The sequence below is a fragment of the Dipodomys ordii genome, unplaced genomic scaffold (assembly GCF_000151885.1).
Source record: "Dipodomys ordii isolate 6190 unplaced genomic scaffold, Dord_2.0 Scaffold14, whole genome shotgun sequence".
Lineage (NCBI taxonomy): Eukaryota > Metazoa > Chordata > Mammalia > Rodentia > Heteromyidae > Dipodomys > Dipodomys ordii.
The window spans coordinates 4,401,025-4,428,229 of NW_012267230.1; the positions used below are offsets into that span (position 1 = coordinate 4,401,025).

The window sequence follows — 27,205 nt, forward strand, 5'->3', positions numbered from 1 at the left end:
TCCAACCCACACTAAACTGTGGTCATCAGTGGACTGAAGTCTAACTTTCACTTAACTGATAATGACCAGGCTTTGCACAAATGATTAGTTCTAAATCCTACTGGCTGTGTTAGCAGAAATTATGCCTTAAAGAGGTCCAGAGCACTTCCTAGCTGGGTGCTTTAAACTGTCCCAGATCTGTTCTGTTGGTGAGACTCCTGGCCCCCTGGCTGCAGCTTCCGGCTGGAGGCCAGAGCTGTGTGCAGATTAAACTGCCATCTGCCACACACAGCCCGCTCCCTGTGTGGCCTAGGAGGAGTGGGTGCAGAGCGCAAACACTTGAAAGCATTCTAGTGCCAAGCAACGCCACCTGCCAGGCCTAAATGCTCAGCGCCCAGGTCGGAAGTCACTGAGACACGCTCCTGCGTGGCTTACAGAGGGGCGGCTGGTGCCTGGGTGGCAGTCAAGGTAAAGCTGGGAGGAGGAGGTTGTGACTGGGCATTCCGAGCAGAAGGAAAAGCACCCCACACAGGCCTTTGTCCTCAGAAACAAGGGGGTACTGAGTGCTGCTGAAGCATGGTAGGGAACAGGCACGCTGGGAGGCCCAAGGTGGCAAGGGACAGGGACAGGGAGCAGACCTGAACACAAGCTTAGGTGTCCAGCTCAGGCTCATCTGCAGAGGACTCTGGTCCACAGAGCCCGGGGAACAGGAGGCCCAGGAGTGGGTAGGAGACAACGGTGGGGGAGGGGACACTGGCTAGAGTACACTGTATCTGCGTGCCTGGGTCACTACAAAATCCCCTCTTGTGTAGTTTACATATGCTAAGAAAAAAAATCAGCCATACTAGCGTAGCTGTTCTTGCTATTTTGAAGAAAAACTGGAACTCCATGTATCTAAGTATTAGCAGTGAGTTACAATTAAAAGCAAACACAGGGCTGGGAGCCAGTAGCTCATGCCTGTGATCCTAGTTACTCAGAAGGCTGATATCTAAGGATTGCAGTTCGAAGCCAGCCCAGGAAAACCCATGAGACTCTTATTGCCAATAAACCACTCGGAACACCAGAAGTGGCACTGTGGCTCAAGTGGTAGAGCGCTAACCTTGAGCTGAAGAGCTCAGGGACAGCGCCTAGGCCCAGAGTTCAAGCCCCATGACCGACCAGAAAAAAAAAAAAAAGTCTCACGGACTTTCCTGCCCAGGCTGGCTTTGAATCACGATCCTCACATTTCAGCCTCCTGAGTAGCTAAGATCACAGGCATGAGCCACTGGCACCCAGCCTATATATCATCTTTATAATAACAATCTTAAAAGATTTTTTTTTTAAAGGAGTGAAGGTCAGAGGTGAGAAAGAACATGGGGTGGGGAGCTGGGCTTCTGGAGAAGGAAATGGAAGCATCTAGATCAAGCCTCAGGGGGGGCTACCATTTTTTGTTTCCTGAGAAGGAAGGGACATATTAAGTACTGCACTGGAAGACAAAGGGGTACTGCAGGGAGCTCACACTGGCAGCTTTCCACATCCTTTTAAGCAGGAAGAAGAGGTATAACCGGGCTGGGGACTTGAGGAAAATCACAATTTGAATTGGCCTCTGCTGGGAGAGGCTCTCTGCCTGAGAGCTCACAGGACAGCTGGGGAGAAGCGGGCCTGGCTACAAACAGAGCCAAAGGCCCTGTGTGAATGCTGGCTTGTCCACCATCCCCAACTGTGCAGGACTGCAGGCATGAAGGACAGGGGCAGCCCACAGGGGCAGAGGGAGTGAAGGAGGCCCAGGATGCACCGCAGACTTCCCCAGGGCAATTTCTGAGGGCGCAACTCCATTACCTGTCAAAGGCTTCGGCCATGGTACAACGGGGTTGCAGCGTCTTGGTCCTGATGCTGCTGGTGATGTTCTTTCTCTCCTTGAAGTAGCGGCATGAGCCCTGGATGCCGTCCTTGTTCTCCAGGATCATATGGATGGGATAGACGTCCTCCAGAGGCACCGGGTCCCGCCTGGACTCCAGAATTCCAGTCTCCAGATCAATTTCTTCATACCTAGGGGCAGAGCGTGCACATGAAACACACCCCCCCACCCCAGCTCCAGAAATAATGCTGACCCCAGCAGAGACCACAGAGAAGAGGCTGGTCTGCTCTGACTTCATGTCCTACCAGGACAGGTGGGCAAGTGGGTTCCTGCCCTTCCCATAATCCTCTAAAACACCTTGAGAACTGGATACTGGACCCAAACTATCTGACTGGCCTGGGCCATGACCTTTCGGTTTCTTTCCCCATGTGGGCCCAGGCTCCAGATGCCTGAGTTTGGAGGGAACCTGAACTTGCAGTATCAAAACTTTCTCCCTCTAAGCTGACATCTTTCCATCTCTGTGTAGGTAGCTTGCTGGCACCCTTGTTCATTTGAATGGCTTCCCTTATCATGGGCATGGACAGCTCTCACGTGAGTCCTCAGTCCTGTTTACTTTCCTAAATGCCAGGCAGAAGCCGGGCACTGGTGACTCATGCCTGTAACCCTAGCCACTTAGAAGGCTGAGATCTGAGGACCCAGGTTGGACTCTAGAAGCTGGTCTACATAGGAAAGTAGGTGAAACTCTTATTTCTAGTCAATCAGCAACATTCCAGATGTGGAGGTGTGTGTTAAATGGTAGAGTGGCAGCCTTGAGCAAGAAATGCTAGGTGAGAGCCCAAGGCTCAACTCCCAGCATGCATGCTCACATGCATGCATGCGATATACGTACATGTGCACACAAACACACACTCACAAAGAAACCAAGCCCCCTGACTACACTCTATATACCATCCTGAGCTTGTGTGATTTTCCCCAATGCCAAGCTCTTCCACCACGCACCATCAATACGCAGGCTTATCTGACAGCCCTTTCAAGCTTTCTTTCTAGTCTTTCTGGGATGATTCACTACACTATTCATCCCTCCATTCACATGGCATGTCAGAGTTTTTTTTTTTTTTTTTTTTTACCAGTCCTAGGGCTTGAACTCAGAGCTGGGCGCTGTCCCTGAGCTCCTTTTTTACTCAAGGCTAGCACTCTACCACTTGAGCCACAGCACCACTTCCAGCTTTTTCTGTGTATGTAGTACTGAGAAATCGAACCCAGGGCTTCACGCGTGCTAGGCAAGCAATCTACCACTAAGCCACCTTCCTAGCCATGTCAAGGCGCTTTAGTAGTGGGTTGAAGACTCTGCCTTCTCTCTCCAGCCTGGAAATGCAGGTGCAGTGGCCCGGGAGGAGCCTGGAGCCCTCCAATCACAAAGCACTCTCTCTGAGGGAGGATCAAGGCCAGCGGCCTTAATGACCAAGTTCTCTGGATGACTCAGAGAGGTCTAGCTCAGTCCCTCCCTCCAGCCAGCCTCCTTCCCAGGAAGCCAGATGTTTACTAAACAATCTTAACTTGGCCAACCTAAAGGAAGCTCAGCATCAGTGAGTCTCAAAAGTTCTCTAAGCATCAGCTCCACAAGGCTCCAGTTTCCTCAGCCTCAGAGAAGGGAACAAGTACTCTCACCTGCTGCCCAAACCACGAACACCTGGGGCACGAGCTTAGATCCCTACCTTTCCTCCCACTTCACTTCCAACCAGTTACCAATCCCTCTTGGCTGTCTTACCTAATGTCTCCCCAACCCTTCTCTTTATTTCCACATTCAAACTAACTAGACTGGTTTCCCACAAATCTCCCAGCACCTTCTCATTCCAGACTGGGGCCCCCCTCCTGGGGCTTTGTAATAAAGGACAAACACCCCCAGAGGAAAAAATGATCACTGATTACCTCTCTGTGAAATGATTAAAAGTGGATTCTGGATCCAGATCTCTTAAGCTCCAATTCTGGAATCTATTCTTGCTAGTTGATGGCCTTGAGCGTGTGGCCTTATCATGCCTGCCCCCCACCCCGAATTCTCTCTCCATAAAAATGAGATAATACCCTTCTCAACAGGCTGTTGTAAAAAACCTTGCTCCACTTAAGTAATGACACTTATGTTTCAGTGGTAACTAATATTCCTCATTCTCTACTTCTGATTCTACATGCTAAAGCCAAATTCAGCTGATTTCTGTTCTCTTTCATATTTGCTGTTTTGTTTGGAATAATCTTTGCTAACTGGCAGCCAAATCCAACATTTAAGTTTTTTTTTTTGGGGGGGGGGGTCCGGTCGTGGGGCCTGAACTCTGGGCCTGGGCGCTGTCCCTCAGCTCTTCAGCTCAAGGCTAGCGCTCTACCACTTGAGCCACAGTGCCACTTCCAGCTTTTTTCTTTTTGCTTATGTGGTGCTGAGGAATCAAACCCAGGGCCTCAGGCATGCAAGGCAAGTGCTCTACCACTGAGCCACCTTCCCATCCCTTTCTTGGATATTATTAACTCAGGGACCCTCCCCTGAGACCTTTACAATATGGCTTAAGAACACTTGCCTGGAGTGGTACTATACTCCTGTAATCCCTGCTACTCGGGAGGCTGAAGCAGGAGGTTTGAGAGTTCCAGGCCAGTCTTGACTAACATAACAAGACTGTCTCAAAATAAAAAATTCTGAACTGGGCACTGGTGGCTCACACCTGTAATTCTAGCTACTCAGGAGGCTGAGATCTGAGGATTGCAGTTCAAAGTCAGTCCAGGCAGAATACTCTGTTAGACTCGTATCTCCAATGAACCACCAGAAAACCAGAAGTGGCACTGTGGTTCAAGTGGTAGAGTGCTAGCCTTGAGCTGAAGAGTTCAAGAACACTGCCCAGGCCCAGAGTTCAAGCCCCATGAAAATAAAAATAAAAATTCTGCCAGGTGTCAGTGTCTCACACCTATAATCTTATCTACTCAGGAGGCTAAGATCAGGGAATCACAGTTCAAAGCCAGCCCAGGCAGGAAAGTCCAGGAAATTCTTATCTCTAATTAACCACCAAAGAGCTGGAAGTAGACAGCACTAGCCCTGAGCAAAAAGAGCTCAAAGACAGGGCTGGGAAAGTGGCTCAGTGGTAAAGTGCTTGTCTTGCATGCATGAGGCCCTGGCTTCGATTCCTCAGCATCACATAAGCAGAAAAAGCCAGAAGTGGTGCTGTGGTTCAAGTGATAGACCACGACCCTTGAGCTGAAGAGCTGAGGGACAGTGCCCAGGCCCAGAGTTCAGGCTCCACGACTGACAAAAAAATAAAAACAAGGGGCTGGGAAGGTGGCTCAGTGGTAGAGCGCTAGCCTTGCATGCCAGAGGCCCTGGGTTCGATTCCTCAGCACCACATAAGCAAAAAGAAAAAAGACCCAAAAAAACAAACAAACAAAAAAATAAAAACAAGACTGACAAAAAAGCAAATAAAACAAGCCAGGCGCCAGTGGCTCATGCCTGTAATCCTAGCTACTCAGGAGGCTGAGGTCTGAGGATCATGGTTCAAAGCCAGCCAGGGCAGGAAAAGTCCCTGAGACTCTTATCTCCAATAAACCACCAGAAAACCGGAAGTGGTGCTGTGGCTCAAGTGGTAGAGAGCTTGCCTTGAAGAGCTGAGGGACAGGGCCTGCCTAGGCCCAGAGTTCAAGCCCCTTGACCGATAAAAATATACAAAACAAAACAACAACAAAAAAGCTCAGGGACAGAGCCCAGGCACTGAGTTCAAGCTCCAGGACCTGCACACATTAATATAAAAAAAAAAAGCTGGGTACACATTAATTTTTAAGGAGGCTGAAATCTGAGGATTGTGGTCCAAGGAGAGACCAGGCAGGAAAGTCTATGAGACTCTTTTATCTGGAAGCAACAACCCAAAAACCAGAAGTAGCACTGTGGATCAAACTGGTAGAGTGCTAGCCTTGAACAAAAACACTCAGGGACAGTGCCCAGACTCTGAGTTCATGCCCCATGACAGCCCCCCACCAAAGAGGGGGGGGGGAACGGACGACTGGTGTTAACAGTTCATGCCTATAAATCTCAGCTACTTCACAAGGCTGAAATCTGAGGATCGAGGTTTAAAGTCAGCCTATGCAGCAAAAGTCCATGAGACTCATCTCCAATTAATAACTAGCAAAAAGCCAGAAGCGGAGTTGTGGTTCAAATGGTAGAGCACTACCACTAACCTTAAGTGGGAAACGCTATGGGGACAGTACCCAGGTCCTGAATTTAAGAAAAAAAAATTTTTTTAAGGGTTAGGGGATGTAGGTCAATTGGTACAGTGTTCACTTAGCTCGTGTGTAACACTAGTTCAAGCTTAATATCATGCAAAAAAAAAATACTCGGACTCTGTCGGTGGCTTAGTTTCTTCCTCTGTCTTGAAAAAGAAAACAGTTCCTTTTTTTTTTGTCCTCACAGAGTCATGCATGGTGCGGATCAGGTGAGCTCAGTCAGTCCAGCTCTCAGAACAGCAGCTCATTGTCAGCACCGCCTGCAGCCCAGCAGCTAAAGACCCGAGGCTCACGGCTGTAAAAACCTGCAGCCATGCAGATTTAGCTGCTTCAAGCTTTCTACTCCGGACTCGACCCCCGAATGCCTCCCAAAGCTTTGAGGGCGCTCCCAACCCCTGATCCCTGATCGGCCCTTCCTGCTCGGATGTAAAGACTCTGGGGCTCCAGCACCCCCCCCACCCCCACGCCCCGCCCAGAGCCCCAGTCCCGCTCCGTCCCGAGCCCCACCGCACCGGGCGTAATGGGACACCAAGCCCTCCCCCCGGGCCTTGCCAGCCCCGGGAGGCTCCAGACCCGCGTGCCCGGCGGGCCCTGCGCCCCACGGGCCCTCCCGCGCTCCCCGCCGGCCCCCCGGCCCCCCGAGGCCCGGGCCCCCGGCCTGGAGGCTGACCGGTCCTGGAGCTGCAGGTCGGGTCGCTCGCGAGGCTCCTCGTAGAAGCTGATGCCCGGGTGCGTGGCCAGGGCCCGCCACAGGAACTCCTGCGTGTACGGCTCCAGAATGAGTGGGAAGGGGGGCACCCGGGTCTCCAGACGACTCCACAGAGCGGGCAGACATAAGCCATCGAGTCCCTCCAGGGCCACCTCGTCCAACAACGACTCCAGCGCGTCCATGGCTGCCTCAGTTGGCAGAGCCCCGGGGCGCATGCGCGCCGCGCCGCCCGAGAACTACCCTCTCCCGACTCCGGGCGCCTGCGCAGAACGCTCGGCGGCGCGGGGAGGCGGGTCGGACGCAGACTAGGAGGAGGAGTCGCGCGCCGAGGTGACGTCACGCGCGTAGGGGGCGGGATCCGTGAGTTGGACCTCGGCCGCCATTGGTGGCGAGTCCCGCTGTAACCAGGGGAACTGCAAAAACATTGTAGGGGCCACTTCCGGTCCGAGCACCCGGAACCGCCACCTGTAGGGATGGACGGTGAGTGTCCTCGGGCCCCACCGGGAGGTCGGGCGGTTATCCTCTCGTCCGTCTTGAGTCCTCCCGAGGCGGAATACCAGGCCGTAGGCCTCTCGGATGGCCGTCGGCCGCGTGGTGGTGTCCGGCGTGAGGGAAAGGCGGGCTGGGCGTGTGGGACCGGGAGCGGAGGCGCGGCGGGGCGGTCGCGGGCCGGCCACCCTGCCCGGCCGAGGTCGCCCGGTTCTGGACGCACGTTCAGTGATGGGTTCTGCGCCACAGGCAGAAGCGGGGACCTGGGGACTCGGGGAGCTCAGAAAACGCTCTCTTCTCCCCCGGGTGCTTTGGCGGCCAGTAACCCGCCTCTAGAGAGAGTATGGCTCCGGGCCGGGAACTCGGGGCGCGCCCCGGGCCCACACCCGGGCAACGTTCCTGAGTTACTTTTGAGGGGCACCGTGACGTTGTTTTACACCGATTCCTTGGAGTTAAGTGTCTTGCCCAGATTCCCCCGCCAACAAGCCAGCAGCAGAATGGCAGAATGACTTGAGGAGCCCAGATGCCCCTAGATGACGAGAGGAATGGTGGAGGGGGGCCCTTCATCCCCGAGCTTGCTGATGCACTCCGTCTGCGGGGTCAGGTCTAAGGAGGCCGCGGTTGAAAGTCAGTCCCCACCCCATCTGAAAGAGGAGATGCTCCCTTTTCAAGTTCCAGCCAATCGTCTCCTCGGAGCATTTCTCAAAACGATCCGCTGCCGCCAATCAACCTGTAGCCAGTTGGTCTTCTTGGGCCGCCACGGAGGGACCCCCCCATTAGAACACAGCATTGATGCCGAATGGCTTCTCTGATATCTCCGTTTGGAAATGGAAAGGCTAATGTCCAGAGACTGGTATAGTCTGTGGTAGAATCCAGGCCTTTTTCCAAATTTCACTTTTGTCTCTTATATTCCCATAAATGCAGTGGGGGGGGGGGTTGGGGATGAGGGATTGGATTTCTTTTGGGAGGTACTGGGGTTTCAACCCAGAGCCTCTCACTTGCTAGGCAAGAGCTCTGCCACTTTAGCCATTCCCTAGTCACTTTTGCTGTGCTAGTTTCTCTCTCTCTCCCTCTTTCTTTTCTTTCCTGTTGATAGGGTCTTAGTGATTCTGCCTGGGAGGGCCTCTGGTTTTGATCTTTCTCCCTTTTCCCTCCACCTCCTGTGTAGCTGGAAGTATAGGCACTTACCTGTTCCCCACCCCCAGTGTTTTTTGTTGAACATTGTGTCTTGTGCTTAAAAGGCACCTTTGCCCTCTGGACTTGGAGACACTACACAAATGGCTTTTGGCATTTTACCCTGTGGAAAGGTCAATGTAAAGTAGCTATCAAACAACAGTTCTTAAACTTTTTAAGCCCGCAGTCATCTTTAGCTCTCCCACGCTTAAAAGAGCTTTATTGAGCTGGGGGCACGTTCGTTCTTTCTTTCTTTCTTTCTTTCTTTCTTTCTTTCTTTCTTTCTCTCTCTCTCTCTCTCTCTCTCTCTCTCTCTCACACACACACACACACACACAGAGCTTTGTGTGTGTTCCAGCTATGTTTATCAGAAATAAACCCTGAGCTGTGCCCCACTCATAATCCTTACTGGTCTGAAGGTTTATAACCAGAGGATTGAAGTTTGAAGCCAATAGGGAAGAAGAGTCTGTGAGACTCTGTCTTTAAAATAACCAGTAAAGCCAGGTGCTGGTGGTTCATGCCTGTAATCCTAGCTACTCAGGAGGCCGAGATCTGAGTTCAAAGCCAGCCCAGGCAAGAACATCCATGAGATTCTTACTTCCAGAAAACCAGAAGTGGCACTGTGGCTCATGTAGTAGAGTGCTAGCCTTGCGCTGAAGAGCTCAGGGACAGCACTCAGGCCCAGAGTTCAAGTCCCACACCCAACAAAAACAGTAAAAAAAAAAAAACAACTGGAAGTATGACTCAAGTGGTAGACAGTCAGTCAGCAAGCTGAGCTAGTACAAAGCCCTGAGTTCAGACTCAACTACTACCAGAAGAAAAAAAAAAAACACCAACACTGAGAAAGTCTTTAGACAGTTAATTTATTAAAAAAAAAACAGACCCATTTACTTCTGAATATAAATATTTTAATGGATATATTTCCCACTGCAGGAGAGGTATTGCTAGCTAGGCTCTGGTGGCTCACACCTGTAATCCTAGCTTCTCAGGAGGCTGAGATCTGAGGATGGCAGTTCAAAGCCAGCCTGGGCAGGAAAGTCCCTGTGAGACTTAACTCCAATAAACCACTCAGAAAACCAGAAGTGGAGTTGTGGCTTAAGTGGTAGAGCACTAGCCTGGAGCTGAAGAGCTGAAGGACAGTGCCCAGGCCAAGAGTTCAAGGCCCACAACCGACCAGAAAAAAAAAGGCTTTTTTTTTTTTTTTTTTGCTTTCTTAAATCTCTTCCATATTCAGCGTAATAGAAAACAGCTTGAGTCTCATTTTGGCATGCCAGCTTTTTTGGGTTTTTGTTTTGTGGTTGGTGGTGGTTTTGTTGTTGTTGTTGTTTTGTCATTTGTGGGCCTGGGCCTGGCACTGTCCCTCAGCTCTTCAGCTCAAGGCTAGTGCTCTATCACTTGAGCTACAGTTCCACTTCTGACTTTTTCTGCTTATGTGGTGCTGAGGAATCGAACCAGGGACTCATGCATGCAAGGCGAGCGCTCTACCACTGAGCCACTTTCCCTGCCCTAGTGCCAGCTTTTTGTGAGCTCATGGGTTATGAAGATTTGGCCTCACACAGAGGAATTCCTATAGTGTGTCTTGCCTTTTGACTGGCTATATCAGTAGCCATAGGTCAATTGAAAAATGTGAAATCAATAAGTTACACAAATCCATCAAGAGGTGCCATTGGAAGGGTTATTACCTAATGTTAGTGGCACAGTTAACATCATTACCTATTTGGATTTTTAAAGAGAACTTAAAATCGGGGAAACTAGTAAAGTAGTAGAATTAAGTTTTCTATTATTTTCACTTGAAAACTTCATTTAATCATTAGCAACAAATACTGTCAGTATTGTCAATATTTTCTTGAATCTACAGGCTCTCTTCATTTAAGAAAATATCCACCAAATACCTACCTGAGTATCTATCACTCATCACTTGTAGTTCATGTAGGTAAAACTACTTTGAAAAAATATATAATTATAGGTTGAGATTTTTCAAAAATTTCAGTACCTAAGGCTGGATGTTATTGACTCATGCCTGTAATGCTAGCTACTCAGATGGCTAAATCTGAGAGATTCTGTCTCCAATTAACCAGCAAAAAACAAGACTGGAGGCAAAACACCCTCAGAAATCGGGCTGCAGACTACCTCCACGAAGCCTGTGTTGTTCCATCCGGCTGCTGACCATCTCTGTACTGAAAGCATGATACAGTCTCGTGAAAGAATCTCTTTGTTTTCAGATTGGTTACAAAAGGAGGCTACTCCGAAGGCTGATATCTAAGGATCCCAGTTTGAAGCCATCCCAGTCAGGAATGTCTATGAGACTTAACCCCATTTAACCACCAAGAAGCTGGAAGTAGAGGTGTAACTCAATTGGTAGAGAGCCAGTCTTGAACAAAGAAGCCAAGAGAGAGCCTGAGGCTCTAGCCTTGGCCCAGAGTTCAAACCCCAGTACCAGCGCATGCACACAACACAAATTGGTTGTAAAAAGAAACCTTTAGTCTAAGAAAGCATTATTTACCCTAAGATTAGATTTAAGATTTAGGGAATCCCATTGTCCATTCAATTTTTTTTTTTTTTTTGTCAGTTGTGGGGTTCGAATGTAGTGCCTGGGCGCTGTCCCTGAGCTCTTTTGATCAAGGCTAGCACTCTACCACTTTGAACCACAGCGCCACTTGTTTTCTGGTTGTTAATTGGAGATTTAGAGTCTCCTAGATTTTCCTGCCCTGGCTGACTTTGAACCTCCATCCTCAGATCTCAGCCACTTGAGTAGCTAGGATTACAGGCACGAGCCACCAGTGCCCTGATACCATTCCAAATTTTAAAACCAGGCTAGGAATGTGGCCTAGTGATAGAGTGCTTGCCTAGCAGGCATGAAGCCCTGGGTTCAATTCTTCAGTACCACCTAAACAGAAAAGCCAGAAGTGGAGCTGTGGCTCAAGTGGTAGAATGCTAGCCTTGAGCAAAAGAAGCTCAGGGATAGTGCCCAGGCCCTGAGTTCAAGCCCCAGGATTGGCCAAAACAAACAAAAATACACACACCATGATTTATCTCAAATATTTATAGAGACATATCTATTGGTTAGAGCAAAATATGCCTTAATGAATTTGATTGTAGTCAACTAAATAGAGCAAGCCTGCCTTACTAAGGCAATGGCTCATTTCCTCAGCTCATAGCATACATGTGGGAACAAGTGACCCCAAACTGGACAAACGGGTTTCTTCTGCAAACACTAGAGCTTTTCTCTTTGTTTTTTGACTTGGGGCCCATCCTGGCAGTCTCTGGAGCAGTACAATTAACACTCCTGGGTTGGGAGAAGGGCTGTAGATTGGAATCTTCGAGGTTCATCGGTGAGCCTCAGTTTTCTTGTCAATAAAAGATGGCGAAGCCTGCTTTGTTAAAGTCATGTCTGAAAGTGTTTAGTACACCGTCTGGCAATCAGGAGAATGTAGCCAAGGTGTGGATAACCTGTAAACCAGCCGCCTTTTCTCAAGATGCTGGTAGAACAGAAAATCACTTCAGATAAAGCTCTAGGCAACTGTATTTGTGTGTGTGTGTGTGTGAGAGAGAGACAGAGAGAGAGAAGTGGGGATTGAACTTGGGGCCTTGCTTGGCTTTTTCACTCAAGGCTGATGCTCTGTCACTTGAGCCACAGCTCCACTTTTGGCTTTTTGGTGGTTAATTGGAGATGTGTCTCACTTCCTTGCTTGGGCTGGGTTTGAAACATAATCTTCGGATCTCAACCTCCTAAGTAGTTAAGATTAGAGGTCTGAGTCACCAGCACTGGGATCTTTGTAATTGCTGTCTCTTTGTTTAGAATGAAGCCCACATCTGCCTTTTTATTTACAGGCAGGCACCTGCCCATGGAATTGATCACCTTTGCATTAAAGTCAAGTTCCCTCTAGGGAGATGGTTTAGAAAAGAAATTCCACTCAGGTCTTGGGGAACATAATAATTAGACAAAAGTTCAGCACATCAGTATAATTAGAAGGGAATTTAAAAATTGTTCACTTGCTTTTGCTGCCCCCAGAGCAAATATTCAACACTTCCCGTTTATACTGTTCATTTGCTTAGCAAACTTTCTGGAAGAATTAATAATGACAAGATGAAATTTAGCCTGGCTTGTCCAAATAACTCCAAACTGCAAAATAGACCATGGTGGGATCCCGTGGGCTTTGCTGTTAGTGTGCTGTCGGTGCATCTTTCCTCTTCTGCCCTGTGTGCTGTTTGCCTGGGCTCTGGAACACCTGGCTCTTTTACTGGAAAAATCACCAAGCATTTAGCAAGCAAACAAAACCTGGAATCATAGCTTCTATTTGTTGGCACTTTCCCTTCCCTCCCTCCCTTCCTCCCTTCCTTTTTTTCCTTCCTTCCTTCCTTCCTTCCCTTCCTCCCTCCCTCTCCCCTTTTTTCCTTCCTTCCTCCAATTCCTTCCTTCCCTCTTCTTTCCTTCCTTCCTTCCTTCCTTCCTTCCTTCCCTTCCTCCCTCCCTCTCCCCTTTTTTCCTTCCTTCCTCCAATTCCTTCCTTCCCTCTTCTTACCTTCCTCCCTCTCTTCTGTTCCCTCCTTTCCTCCCTCCCTCCATTGTCTCCCTTCCTTCCTTCTTTCCTCTCTTCCCACCTTACTTCCCTCCCTTCTTCTGTTCCCTTCCTTCCTCACTGTCCCCCAGTCCCTCCAACCCTTCCTCTTTTCCATCTGGTTTATTTCTTTGCATTCCACACTGTCACCTTAATGGACAGGAATTTGGCACACTGTACTGTGCTTGTTTTCCATATGGATGTTATTTAGGGACTCCGCATTATTTTATTTTATTTTATTATTTATTTATTTATATTTTTTTGCGGTCATGGGGCCTGAACTCTGGGCCTGGGCTCGCTTCCTCAGCTCTTCAGCTCAAGGCTAGCGCTCTACCACTTGAGCCACAGCGCCACTTCCGGCTTCTTCTGCTTATGTGGTGCTGAGGAATCGAGCCCAGGGCCTCATGCATGTAAGGCAAGCACTCTACCACTGAGCCACCTTCCCAGCCCTTCCACACTATTTTAATGTATTTTATGCATTGGGATCTAAAGATACCAAAATAAGTAGGAATGAATCCAGGTGAAGGCATTTGTATTATTACATAATGCATTGTACTATTTTCAAAACTTTGCTGGCTGGGAAGGTGGCTCAGTGGTAGAGTGCTTGCCTTGCATGCATAAGGCCCTGGGTTCAATTCCTCAGCACCACATAAACAGAAAAGGCCGGCCGGAAATGGCATTGTGGCTCAAGTGGTAGAGTGCTAGCTTTGAGCTGAAGAGCTGAGGGACAGAGCCCAGGCTGAGTTCAAGCCCCAGGACTGGCAAAAAAGAAAGAAAAAGAAGAAAAAAAATCCAGGGCTGGGAATGATGGCTAGCTCACACCTATATTCCAACCTCCCTAATTGAGAGGAGATTTCAAGGATTGTACTTTAAGGCTAGTCACAAAAAAAAGTTCATGAAGCCCATCAATGGCTCAGGCCTGTAAGCTACTCAGGAGGCTGAGATCTGAGTATCACGGGTTCAAAGCCAGCCAGGGTAGGAAAGTCCCCATGAGACTCATCTCCAGTAAACCACCAGAAAGCTGAAAGTGGCACTGTGGCTCAAGTAGCCTTGAGCTGAAAAGCTCACAGACAGCACCCAAGCCCAGATTTCAAGCCCCATAAGGCCCTACCTCATCCCGTGCGAAGCTCCACATGGTGGTGTGTGCCTGCCATCCGAGCTGCGCAAGAGTTGATAGAAGGATGTTGATCCTGGCTGGGCTGGGTAAAAAAACCACCCTATTCAAAAAAACTAAACTGTAAAGGGCTAGGTTCATGCATGGCTCAAATGATAAGAGTACTTGCCTAGCAAGCTGAAGATCCTGAGTTCAAACCCCAGTACTGAGAAAAGAAAACCTGAAAAAGAATAGGTGTAACAGTAAATGTAAAAGAAGATGAGTTCTTCACATGAGAGGTTGCAAGCAAAACAACTTCCTGGTCAAATCAGCCTTTAGACAGTTAATTTGGCTCATAACATCAGTTCTTTAATCTCTGAATTAGTTGTTGGAACTGAAACATTGGCAGATTTCTCCTAAATATCTGATTGTGGTGTTTTCTGGAAAACCTCAATAAAGTCTGGTACCCCAGGAGCAGGATTCTGTGTGGGAATAATTCCTCGCTGTTGGGAGGGAAGGGGTTGGCCTAGAGGGGTGGTGTCTTTGTAGCACCCCGCAGAGCCCATCAGCCAGCTCCCCTCTGTATCTGACGTTTGTTTGAATCCTGCTCTAATATTAACTTGGGCGATTCTGAAACTCCCATGAACTGTATTTGTTCTGTACAATGTCATCCTATCTGAAATAGGGGGAGGCTAGCCTCCAGAAGAACGTCCATAGTCTGGTAATAAGACCAGACTGTAAAGATAAATGCCTCTGGGCTGGGAAGGTGGCTCAGTGGTAGAGTGCTTGCCTTGCATGCCTGAGGCCCTGGGTTCGATTCCTCAGCACCACATACGCAAAAAGCCGGAAGTGGCGCTCTGGCTCAAGTGGTAGAGCGCTAGCCTTGAGCTGAAGAGCTGAGGGACAGCACCCAGGCCCAGAGTTCAGGCCCCACGACCGACGACACCCCCCCCCCAAAAAAGATAAATGCCTCCAACCCAACATGGCAGTACCTAGAAGAAAACATTTGTAAGCCAGGGACTCGTGGCTCACACCTGTAATCCTAGCAAGTCAGGAGGCTGAAGTCTGAGGATTGCTGATTGAAGCCAGCCCAGGCAGAACACTCCATGAAACACTTCTCTCTACAATTAAACACCACAAAGTCCAAAGTAAAGCTATGACTCCAGCGGTAGAGTGCCGGTCCTGAGTGAAAAAACTGTGGGACATCACTCGGGCCCTGAGTTCAAGTGCCAGTGTACCACTACACACACACACACACACACACACACACACACACACACACACGCCCCAAAAATCCCACCACATTTGTAAAAGTCATTTCTTTCCCAAAGCACTCTGGCCCATTGCCTGCCTTTGTAAATAAAGTTTTATTGAAACACACAGCTGTGTCCATTCATATCCCTGTAGGAAAGGGCTGCCCTCATGCCTTGGCAAAGACCTCATGGCCCACAAAGCCACTAATACTTCAGCTGGACCCTTTACAGAGTCAGTTTGCCAACTGCTGCCATGAGGCTGCACTGTAATCCTGGACAGCCCAGCGTGGCACTGTGCTGGTGCTAATTTTAGCCAGCACAGCTCAAAGACAGCAGAGCTAGCTTTCCCCATGGGTGGGGGTGAGCCTAAGGCCTGGCATTCCCATTGGGCTGTGGAAGAAGAGGTCAAAGGTTCCAGGACAGAACTAGCAAACCCCCATCCTTGAGCTCCAGCCTAGGCTCCCAGAGCTAAAGCCCTGTGCTTGCCTCTATTCCTTAGTAGAAGGCTGGGGTGGGAGGTGGGGGTACTGCCAGCTGGAAGGAGCGTGGGGCTGTTTGCTGAGCTCCTTTTACAAGAATAGGAAAAGTCTTGAAGGGAAAAAACAAAATGTTTAAATAGGGATACAGGGTTGACCCATTGTAACAATGAGATGCACAAGACACTATGTTGAAAAAACAAAGGGGGGAGTGTAGTTGTGGAGGTGGGAAGGAAGGGATGGTAGAGAAAAACAAAGGAGGAGGCAACAATGCTCGATAGGAAATGTACTCATTACCTTGCTCATGTAACTGTAACCCCTCTGTACAGTATTTTTACAATAAAAAAGTTAAAAAAAAATAGGAAAGTCTTGCCAGGCCTTGCTGGCTCAAGCCTGTAATCCTAGCCTCCCAGGAGTCAGATCTGAGGATCACGGGCAGGGTAGGAAAATCCATGAAATTCTTATCTCCAGTGAACTACCAGAAAACCAGAAGTGGTGCTGTGGCTCAAAGTGGTTGAGGCTAGCCTTGAGCAAAAGACATGGACAGTGCCAGGCCCTGAGTTCAAGCCCCAGGACCAAAAAAAAAAAAAAAGAGTCTTGAGCTGCATGTCTCATGGGGTGCAAACACTTGTGGCTCTTTGCATCTGTAACAGCTGTGCACAGACAGATCCCCCTGACTTGAACAGCTCTGGGGCAGCAGTCCCCCAACCCCAGACTCCTCATAAAACTGTTATTGCCCTGACCTAAGGTTTTATTGTGGGTTAGGTCTGTAGATGAGTCTTTCCATGTACAAAGCTGGGACTTCAAGGCTAGTGGTTCATGACTGTAACCTTAACTACTTAGGAGACTTGAGATCTGAGGATCATAGTTTAAAGCCAGCTCAAGCAGAAAAATCTGTGGAACTCTTATTTCCAGATAACCACCAAAAGGACAGAATTACATGGCTCAAGTTTTAGAAGGCTAACGTTGAGCAGAAGAGCTAAGAATCAGTGCCCAGCTGTGAGTTCAATCACTCTTTCTCCCTCTCTCCCTTCCTTCCCACCCCTCTCACACACACACACACACATACACGTGCACACACACACTGACTTCACAAAGAAATCTAGGCTTAGGCTCCTCGATTAGATTCTTTGGCCATGTTGCCATCTAGAACTAAGCAGACTTTGGGCCCGTGATGGTGACTGGGCCTCTTCTTGCTCAGGGCTCTGGGCCCGTCATCAAGGGCCTGTGTCTGGCACTGAGTGTATTGGCCTCCCTAAGCAGCTGAGATTTCAACCCTGTCCAAGCTATCTGGCCACCCCTTGGCCAAAGCCCGTTCTGGATTTTCCTGCCCCAGCTGGCTTTGGACCAAGCACCCCAGATCTCAGCCTCTTGAGTGGTTAGGCTTGCAGGTGTGAGCCACCAAGGCCTGGCACACAAATGGTTTCTGGGTTGACTCTAACCCGGAAAGAGATTAGCCTATTTGTCTCCCGGTAAATTATTGGCAAATCTCCATAAAGTAGACCGAAATGGTTCTTGGGGCCAAGCTGTTCCCAGAGCCCCTTGCTTACTTCCTCCCTTTCTCAGACACAGTCTCTGAGAGCAGCTCAGTCCAGACGTGATACCCTTGGCAGAGCTCCCTGTATGACCACTGCAGCCTCTCCCCGACTTTCCAGCTAGCACCTGCTTTCCCCGCACACCCATCCCTGTGCAGTCAGACGCACTCCCGGCCTCCACTCCTTGATGGGCCAGGCAGTACCCAGCAGGGAGGAAGGGATCTTAGAATGGTCACCGGCAGGGACAGCCACACAGTTCTAAGAGCTTGTGGGTCTCCTTTGTTTTCCCACTAAAACCAGAGGCTGGGTGCTAGTAGCTCATGCCTGTAATCCTAATTACTCAGGAAGCTGAGGTCTGAGGTTAGAGGAAAAAAGTCCATGAGACTCTTCTTATCCTCAGTTAACCAGCAAGAAGCCAGAAGTGCAGGTGTAGCTCAAGTGGTAGAGGGCTAGCCATGAGAAAGGAAGGGAGGGAGGGAAGGAAGGAAGGAAGAGAAAAAGAAAGAAAAGAAGGAAGAAAAGTGAGGAAGGGAGTGAGTTAAATAAAAGGAGAAGGAGGAAAGAAACCCAACCTACTTAGATACATTTGCAAACCCACCTACAGTCCCAGGTTAGAGCTGGCAGCACTTGGCAGATCGGGGACACGATCCCATTTGGGGACCCTTAAGTACCTCGACCCCTTGAAGGGGACCCATGCAGGAGTAACAAATCTGGAGGACTGCTCCAGATAACAATTGATGTCTTGGGCTAAAATTATTTCAGGTGCTTCTCCTTTCCACATCCAAATGTACACAGGGATATTCAATTTCAGAAAGACAGCTGTGGATTGTCAATTTCTTTCTTTTGTTGGCTGTAGGGCTTGAACTCAGCAACTTAAACGAGGCGATGTCCCTGAGCTCTTTTGCTCAAGGATAGCACTCTACTACTTTGAGCTATAGCTCCACTGCTGGTTTTCTGGTGGTTAATTGGAGATAAGAGTCTCCACGGATTTTCCTGCCCAGGCTGGCTTTGAACCTCAGCCTCCAGAATAACTAGGATTCCATTCCCAACAACTGTTAATTTCTTAAGGCACGTGACCTACTCTGTCTAGCAAATGGATAGCCAGATGTTGTAGTTCAAGCCTAGAATCCCATTTTGGAGGCTGAGCTAGGAAGATCTGGAGTTCTAGGCCAGTTTGGGCTACCTAGGGAGACCCTATCCAAACACACACACACACACACACACACACACACAATGATCATTTTATCTACATGGGTAGCTGTGACAATTAGATGCCTAAAGCCCTTTGATCAGGACCTGGCATTGAGTGAAGGCAGTTAAAGTGTTTCCGGTGGTGGTGGTGGTGATGATGACAATGATGAAGATGACAGCTCTCAGCTAGACACCTGAACCGTCCATCTCATTTCTGCTATAGGGAGAAACTTCTCTGTCTATTTGGATTGACCTGAGGCCCTTGGAAAAGGTGGGCAGTATGAGAGATGCCGCTGCCATCTGGCTGGCTGCTTCCCTCAGAGTCTCCTAAGGTGGCCAGGCAGGGCCCTGCATGGTCAGATCTGTCCCTCATTCACAAAAATCCAGAACTCTGCATTGTAAAACTGAGACCCTTTGCCCCATGCCAGTGACTTGCGCCTGTAATCATAGCCACTCAGAAGGCTGACTGACACACACACACACACACACACACACACACACACACACACACACACCACACACACACACACACACACCAGGGTAAAGGACCACCCTCTCTCCCTGTTCCCTCTTGTGGCTCAGCTCACCAACCCACTTCCTGATTCTGCACAGAGAGCCAGGGAACAGAAGTTGGGAGTAGACCTACTAGACTTGGGCAGGGATGGGGGTGGGAATGTTAAATTCTGACTTCTTGTGGTACTAGGGCTGGAACACAGGTTTTGCTATTCAAGAGCCTTTTGTTTGTGCTTTTAGAGACAGCCTTTTTTGGGGGGAAGCGGGGGGGGGGCTTGAACTCTGGGCCTGGGCACTGACCTTGAGCTTCTTTGCTCAAAGCTAGTACTCTATCACTTGAGTCACAATGCCACTTCTGGCTTTTTCTGTGATTAATTGGAGATAAGAGTCTCTGGAACTTTCCTTCCCTGGGCTGGCTCAGATCTCAGCCTCCTGAGTAGCTAGGATTACAGGCATAAGCCACTGGCACCTGGCTTAGAAATGGTCTTAACTAACTCTACTTGGGCTGGCCAGGGGCTTTGCTCTTCCTGCCTGTGTTGCTAGAATTATAGGCATGTGTCAACATTCCCAGTTTTCAAATGCTGCCTTGTTTTCCTTTATGGTGGTAGTACTGCTTTGTTTTGTTTTGTTTTGTTTTTTGGTCTGATCATGGGGCCTGAACTCTAGACCTGGGCGCTGTCCCTCAGCTCTTCAGCTCAAGGCTAGCGCTCTACCACTTGAGCCACAGCGCCACTTCCGGCATTTTTCTTTTTGCTTATGTGGTGCTGAGGAATCGAATCCAGGGCCTCATGCATGCAAGGCAAGTGCTCTACCACTGAGCCACCTTCCCAGCCCCGGTACTAGGGTTTGAACTCAGGATCTTACACCTGCTAAACAAGCACTCCACCAGCCCCCAAATTGGACTTATTTTTGTATGCTGGTATTGGGGCTTGAACTCAAGGCCTGGGCACTGCCCCTGAGCTTTTTTTTCCTCAAGGCTAGTGCTCTACCACAAGCCACAGATCCACTTCTGGCTTTTTCTGTGATTAATTGGAAATAAGAGTCTCACAGACTTTCCTACCCAGGCTGGCTTCAAACCTCGATCCGCAGATTCAGCTTCCTGGGTAGGATTATAGATGTGAGCTACTTGTGCCTTGGCCTGCCTGGCTGGCCTTCCTTCCATCCTTCCTTCCTTCCTTCCTTCCTTCCTTCCTTCCTTCCTTCCTTCCTTCCTTCCTCTCTCTCTCTCATTCCCTTTTTTTTTTGGGGGGGGTGTCAGTTGTGGGGCTTGAACTCAGGTCCTGGGCACTCTCCCTGAGTTCTTTTAGCTCAAGGCTAGCACTTTACCACTTTGAGCCACAACACCACTACTGGTTTTCTGTTGGTTAATTAGAGAGTCTCATGCACTTTCCTGCCTGGGCTGGTTGGAACCAAGATCTTCAGATCTCAGCCTTCTGAGTAGCTAGGATTACAGGTTTGAATCACTGGCCTGGCTCCGTGTTTTGTTTTCTTGAGACAAGTTCTCACCCAGACTGACTGACCTCAGCCCTTGAACCTCCGGTCTCCATCTCTTCAACTCCTGATCGCTAGAAGTCTAGGGTGTGCTACCACACCCAGCTCTACTTCCTTAGAACTCTGAAAGCTCTCTGGTACTACTTCCCATATTTTTTCAAGGCAGTTTAGCAGATGGTTGGGGCTGGGGGCGGGGAGCAGGGGAAACACAGATGCTCTAAAGGTGCTTCAGAACTTGGATGCACGTGTGTTTTCACAAGTACAGAGTCCCGTGTGCTGTGTAGTGCACTGGGGTGGGAGGGGGAGGCAGGGCGAGTGGAGGGGCTTCGCTGATGAATGTGAAGATAGCTTCCCATCCATTTCGGGCAGGGAAGTATGTTGTCACCCAGGCCACTGATTAGATTACAGAAGCGTGGCGTTTACTTCGCTTTACTATTTCAAATGGAAAGGAATCAATATTTTCCAATTATCTCCAATGGAGTACCAAACTTAGCGCGTTGTATTTCCTTTTGCCATCCCAGAGAGAGCTGGGGAAGGGGTGAGGACGGCGCGGTGCGTCGCAGAGGGGAAGACGTCTTCACTGCATTCATAGCTGCGCCAGCGGTCCCTTCCAGCCTGCCCATTCAGGGATGAGTCTGCGGCCCGCGCTGCACGCAGGGCTACATTCTCCACACCCGCCCAGGTGTAAAGAAGCCGCACAGCAGCCTGGTGGGCAGATAGGACAGAAAGACTTTCCTGGGAAAATGGTCAGTTAAACGCTCTGCAGAAGGTTAAAGTCTGGGGCCTGAGGGTGAGTTCGGGAGTGGGAGGCAGGTTTGTGTAAGCTGAGAGCTGATTGGAGGAGTCTGGCAATTCTTGGAGATGGGAGTGCTCTGGGAAGAGGGAATGTAACCTGCCTAGGCCCTGGGGCAGATAGGGGACTGGAGAGGAGAAAGGAGAGGGAGCTGACTGGGGAGTCTAAGCCTGTGGGGTGGAGCCCAGATAATAGCAGAGCCTGAGGGCTTGGATTCTCTGCTACACCGGAATGTGTTTGGGGGGCCAAGCCGGCTAGGCTTGGTTTTATTGACAGGATCTTGCTAGGTAGCCTCAGCTCCGCTAAGTGCTGAGATTATAGGCATGCACTACCACATCTGGCTTTTGTCATTTGGCATCCATGGTTTTTGTCTGTCTGTTTTCAGTGCTAAGGATGGAACCTAGTGCATACATGTTAGGCAACCAGAATACTATCCAGTCACACCCCCAATTCTTATTTGGTCACCTTGGGAAAAATCCAGGCTAATATTGTTCTGGTGATAGACCAGACAGATAGACAGTTAAGGCAGCTATTGAAAAAGAGTAGAAAGAAGCAGGGTGGTAGTAGCTCACACCTGTCATCCTAGCTACTCAGGAGGCTGAGATCTGAGGATCGCTGCTCAAAGCCAGCCCAGGCAGGAAAGTCCGCGAGACTCTTTTCTCCAATAAACCACCAGAAAACCAGAAGTGGTGCTGTGGCTCAGCTAGTGGCGCTGTGGTAGATTGCTAGCTTTGAGCTGAAGAGCTGAGGGACAGTGCCCAGGCCCAGAGTTCAAGGCCCACAACCGACCAAAAAAAAAGAAAGAAAAGTAGGGCAGTCCAGTGGCTCACTGCTCAGGAAGCTGAGATCTTAGGGTCATAGTTCAAAGCCAGCCTGGGCAGGAAATCCCATGAGACTCTTACTTCCAGTTAACCACCAAAAAGCCAGAAATGGAGCCATGGCTGAAATGTTAGAGCACCAGCCTTGAAGGAAAAAGCTAAAGGACAATGCTCAGGCCCTAAGTTCAAGTACCAGCACACACACACACACACACACACACACACACACACACACACACACACGAGTCTAAACCAAGCAAGGACCAGTGAGCAAGTTATAAACAATCATTTCTAGTTGCTAGCTGCTGTTGGGGTCTGCAAGGGGCCTTTGCATGAAGCGTTTGCTGGGGGTAATTTAGTTGTAAACTGGGCCCTGGAGTTAGAATTCCATGGCCAGTGCTAAGGGAGAGTGGCTGCAATGCTGTTCCCTGCTTCCCACAGTAAATGGAACTTACAGGCCCAGGCCTGCCTGGAGACACATCTGCGGCGCGCTGGGAGCTGAGCTGTAAGCCAGCCTCTCCCTGCCTCTCAGCCTTGCTCTTTATCTATTGAACTTCTGTGACTTTGATGGGAGGTCCTTAAGTCAACTGGAAGGGGGTCCACGCTGTCAAGATACGCATAGCTGCTGGGCACCAGTGGCTCACGCCTGTAACCCTGCTCAGGAGGCTGAGCTAAGATCATGGTTGAAAGCCAACCAGAGCAGAAAAGACCATGAGGCTCTTCAGCTAACCAGCAAAAAGTTGCAAGTCAAGTGGTAGAGCACTAGCCTTAAGCACAAATGCCCAGGGACAGCGCCCAGGCCTTGAAGTTCAAGGACCAGAACAAAACATTACTGAAGTTGCACAAAACAGAACACTGAAGTTGCCCCTTAGGTGAGGTAGCAGCCCTGCAGCCCGCCCTGTCACCTCCCTTCCCACACTTGTTCTGCATGTTTACAAGCACCACAGGTGGATTTGGGGGTGCTCCTGTCCATGGACTTGAAGAGGGGTACACAGGTAGGCAGGCAGTAGGTAAAGCATCCTGAGTAGCGGATAGCAGCCAGGCTGTCTCAAATCCTTCCCCTATTTGCTGTGTGGCCTTGGGTAGCTTGCTTCACTTCTCTGAGCCAGCAGCATTGCAATTGAAAGTGGGAGATACTATTCACAGAAGACTTTGCCGAAGGCTGGCAGGCGATCTGAGTTAGCGATGGACACATGCTTCTCCCATGACTTGTCCAGACACGGCTGTGCTTTCCTCTTTCCTCCTTTCTCCTTTGCCTTCTCTATCTTTCTTATCTAGACATTTCTTAAAACCTTCACCCTTAAGTAAAATCTCAGGTCACCCGCAGGCTGCTGGTCTCGCTCAGAAACTTGTTTCCATTTCCAGACGCTACATTTTGTCCTCCATTCTTATCTCTCATCCTTTACAGATCAATTTCTCGAAAAAGTGATGATTGTCTTCTGAAAATATCCTGCGGTCTCTTCTGGAGACTCTGGGAGTTCCCGCGGGTGGTAGAAGTCACTCCGCCTCGGGTTGACTGTCTGTGTCCCCTCTAGGCTTGGGAGGGGAAAGTTTATTGCTTTTCTTCTCGTCTCCCAGTTGTGTTGTTGTTGTTGTTGTTGCTTATTGTGGTAGTACAGGAGCTTGAACTCAGGGCTTGGGTGTTGTCCCTCAGCTTTTTCCATTCAAAGCTGGGATTCCACCACTTGAGCCATACCTCTAGCCCAGCTTTTTGCTGGTTAATTGGAGATGGAAACTCCCTTTTCTGCCCAGGCTGCCTTTGGAACATCACCCTCAGATCTCAGCCTTGTAAGTAGTTAGGATTATTGGCATGAGTCAGCTTCCTTGGAACTGTTAATATGTTGCTCATTTTGTTTTTTTGGGTAAGAAATAGATCCAAATAAGTCATTCAAAAATGAAAACTATTTAGGACTGGGATATAGCAACAAAGCACTTGCCTAGCAAGTGCAGCGTCCTGGGTTTGATCCCCAGTACCAAAAAAGAAGAGAAAAGGAAAAAACAAAAACAAAAACCACAGTTAAAAAAATGGAGACAGGGCTGGGAAGGTGGCTTAGTGGTAGAGTGCTTGCCTTGCATGCATGAGGCCCTGGATTCAATTCTCCACATAAACAGAAAAAGCCGGGAGTGCAGCTGTGACTCAAGGGGTAGAGTGCTAGCCCTGAGTAAGAGAAGCTCAGGGACAGTGCTCGGGCCCTGAGCTCAAGCCCCAGGACTGACAAGAATAAATAAATAAGTAAAGGAAACAAATATGAAGTGTAGAGTATGAGGAGAAGACGCGGGGTTGGGCACGGAAGCTGTGCAGTGGCTCCCAGCAGTGACATTGACAGCTGGGTTGTCTCCAGCCCCTGCCAGGGGCGGCTGCAGACCCCTGCTGGTGGCCAGCGCAGGTGGGATGTCTGCCGTGGAAATGACGTTGCATTGCGGAGGTAGAAGAAGCAGGTGCCCCAGGAGCCCTCACACTGAGACATCAGAAGAATTAAGTTACCCCACGGGGGACTAGGGTGTCCTTTGACCTGCACCCGTGGGATGGACGGGGGGCCAGGGTGGGTTTCACCTGGCTACCCGTGGGCTCCAAAGCCTGGCAAGGGGAGAGGCCCCAGTGAAACCTGCCTCCCCTCATCTGGCACTTCATAAAACCATCGGACAGGCAGGCCCCGCCTGCCACCGCGAAGCCTTTCTTCTAATCTCCTTATCAGTGGCTTGGAGCTCACAGCACAGTGAAAGACAGATCCCAGAAAGAGTTCCGAAAGGCAAATAGTCTCCAGCACATATCTCCCTCACCCCCAGCCCTTCACCATGCTGGGGCTCGAACTTAGGGCCTCCAGCCCTCCCTTAGCCTTTTCATTCCCAGCTGGTGCTCCATCACTTGAGCCACACTTCCAGTTTGCTTGCTTGCTTGCTTGCCTGCCTTCCTTCCTTCCTTCCTTCCTTCCTTCCTTCCTTCCTTCCTTCCTTCCTTCCTCCCTCCCTCCCTCTCTCCCTCTCCCTCTCTCTTTCTCTTTCTCTCTTTCTTTCTTTCTTTTCTGTTTATTGGAGATAAGAGTCTCCTAGACTCTCCTGCCCAGGCTGGCTTTGAACTGAGATCCTCAGATCTCAGCCTCCTGAGTAGCTAGGATGACAGGTGTGCACCACAGGCTCCCGGCTCCAGCACATTCTTGATCTGCCTTTATTCTCTTAGTAGACTTCGGTGAGCTAGCTGTGGGACAGCGATGCCCCACGGTTTGGAGGGCTGGTCTCTGGCGCCCCATTGCTAGGGCTCAGTCAGTGCTCCCTGATTCACCAGCTGGGTGACATTAGCAAGTTTTCATTTTTACTTCTGGGGCTGGGGGTGTGAGCACCCTCAGTGCATGGAGGAGTGGGAAGGAGGGAGTCGCTGTATGTACTTAGGCTGGAGCCTAGAGCATGCCCCTCCTTGACTGAAGGTGAGCTCCATCGGTAATGGCAACTGGGGTGATGGCGATGATGGTGAATGGTGATAATGGTGGTGATGCCAATGGTAATAATAATAGTGTTGGGGATGATGAAGGTGAAGGTGATGGTGGTGGTGAAGGTAATGGAGAAGGTAGCAATGATGATGAATGGGGCTGTGGTTCAAGTAGCTGAGAATCTGCCTTGCAAATACGAGGCCCTGCGTGCAACTCTCAACACAGCCTAAAAGTCCTCTCAAAACAAAAACAAAGAGCCAGTCACCGGTGGCTCATGCCTATAATCCTAACCACTTAGGAGGCTGAGATCTGAGATTGTGGTTCAAAGCCAGCTGGGGCAAGAAAATCTGTGAGACTTCCTATCTCCAATTAACTCCCAGAAAATCAGAAGTGACACTGTGGATGAAAATGGTAGAACACTAGCCTTGAACAAAAAAGAGCTCAGGGACAGTGTTCAGTCCCTGAGTTCAAGCCCCAGGACCCAGAAAAAAACAAAACAAAAATCAAGATAGTAATGATAGTGATGATGGTGGTGGTGATGACAGTGATGGGGGCAGTTAGGCGCTTCTTGAGCCCTGATACTTCCAAGGTACATTTTTGTGACCAGGAACAAGCAGTTTAATTGCTCACCCTTGATTTATTTGTTTCTCATCTATTTTTTGTTTGTTTTTGATCAATGAGAACTATACTGTTCATCTAAAGCAAGAGTATTCCATTTTTAGCACTAAGAACAAAATAAAAAGCAAGAGCTAGCAGGTTAGTCTGTGGCCCGCGTCTGGTCTGGCCCACACACCATATATATAGCCCAAAGAGACTCAAGCCCAGCTTGAAAGTAGAAGAGAGTTCTAATAAGGGTTACTTACAGAGCACTGCATGCCTGGTCCATATCTCCAGAGCCCCCCTCCCCTGAGCCACCAACCCCCACCTACCAATTCTCCCTTTGTGTGGCTCTAGGTCCACAGCAGCATGGTAGACTAGAGCTCCACCTAAGGGCAGAACAGCAGCAACTGCAGGCCAGTGAAGATACAGAGCCTGGGGACCTGTTTATGTGAGCTCAGTCCTTGCTCTATGGTGGGGTTCTGACCCTGGCAGACACTGTCCCATCATGGGAAGGAGGGCTTGTGCTGCAAGCAGATTGATGAGAGTAACTCTGGCTAGGCGTCACTGGACTCCTAGTTACAGTTCATAGTGCCTTTGTTACAGTGTGAATAACTAAGAATACCCTGAAATGATATTTTGCATATGGTTTTTTTCTTTTTTTTCTTTCCAGTCCTGGGGCTTGAACTCAGGGCCTGGGCTTTGTCTCTAAGCTTCTTTTCTCAAGGCTAGCACTTTACCACTTGAGCCACAGTGCCAGTTCTGGCCTTTTCTGTGTATGTGGTACTGAGGAATCAAACCCAGGGCTTCCTGCGTGCTAGGCAAGCACTCTACCACCTAGCCACATTCTCAGCCCCGCACATACTTTTTGTATGTGTGTGCCAGGACTGGGGCTTGAACTCAGGGTCTCCTGCTCTTGCTTAGCCTTTTTAGTGCTCTACCACTTGAGCTGCTTCTTCTCTGCTTCTGGCTTTTTGCTGGTTTATTGGAAGTAAGAGTGTCACAGACTCTGTGTGTGTGTGTGTG

The 27,205-nt window shown here is 49.4% G+C and overlaps 2 protein-coding genes across 2 annotated transcripts in view; one reads left to right on the forward strand and one right to left on the reverse strand.

Moving 5' to 3' along the window:
• Gtf3c1 (general transcription factor IIIC, polypeptide 1, alpha 220kDa) overlaps positions 1–6,972 on the reverse strand; it is a 59,245-nt gene extending 52,273 nt beyond the window's left edge. The window contains exons 1-2 of the mRNA XM_013011175.1: positions 6,735–6,972; positions 1,798–2,007 (exon numbers count right to left, since the gene is read on the reverse strand). Coding sequence (XP_012866629.1) covers positions 1,798–2,007; positions 6,735–6,955 — 431 coding nt within the window. The 5' untranslated portion in view covers positions 6,956–6,972. The remainder of the gene's footprint in view (positions 1–1,797; positions 2,008–6,734) is intronic.
• A 226-nt stretch (positions 6,973–7,198) lies between these two features.
• Positions 7,199–27,205, forward strand: part of Kiaa0556 (KIAA0556 ortholog) — a 116,467-nt gene continuing 96,460 nt past the window's right edge. Inside the window, exon 1 of the mRNA XM_013011138.1 lies at positions 7,199–7,253. Coding sequence (XP_012866592.1) covers positions 7,247–7,253 — 7 coding nt within the window. The 5' untranslated portion in view covers positions 7,199–7,246. The remainder of the gene's footprint in view (positions 7,254–27,205) is intronic.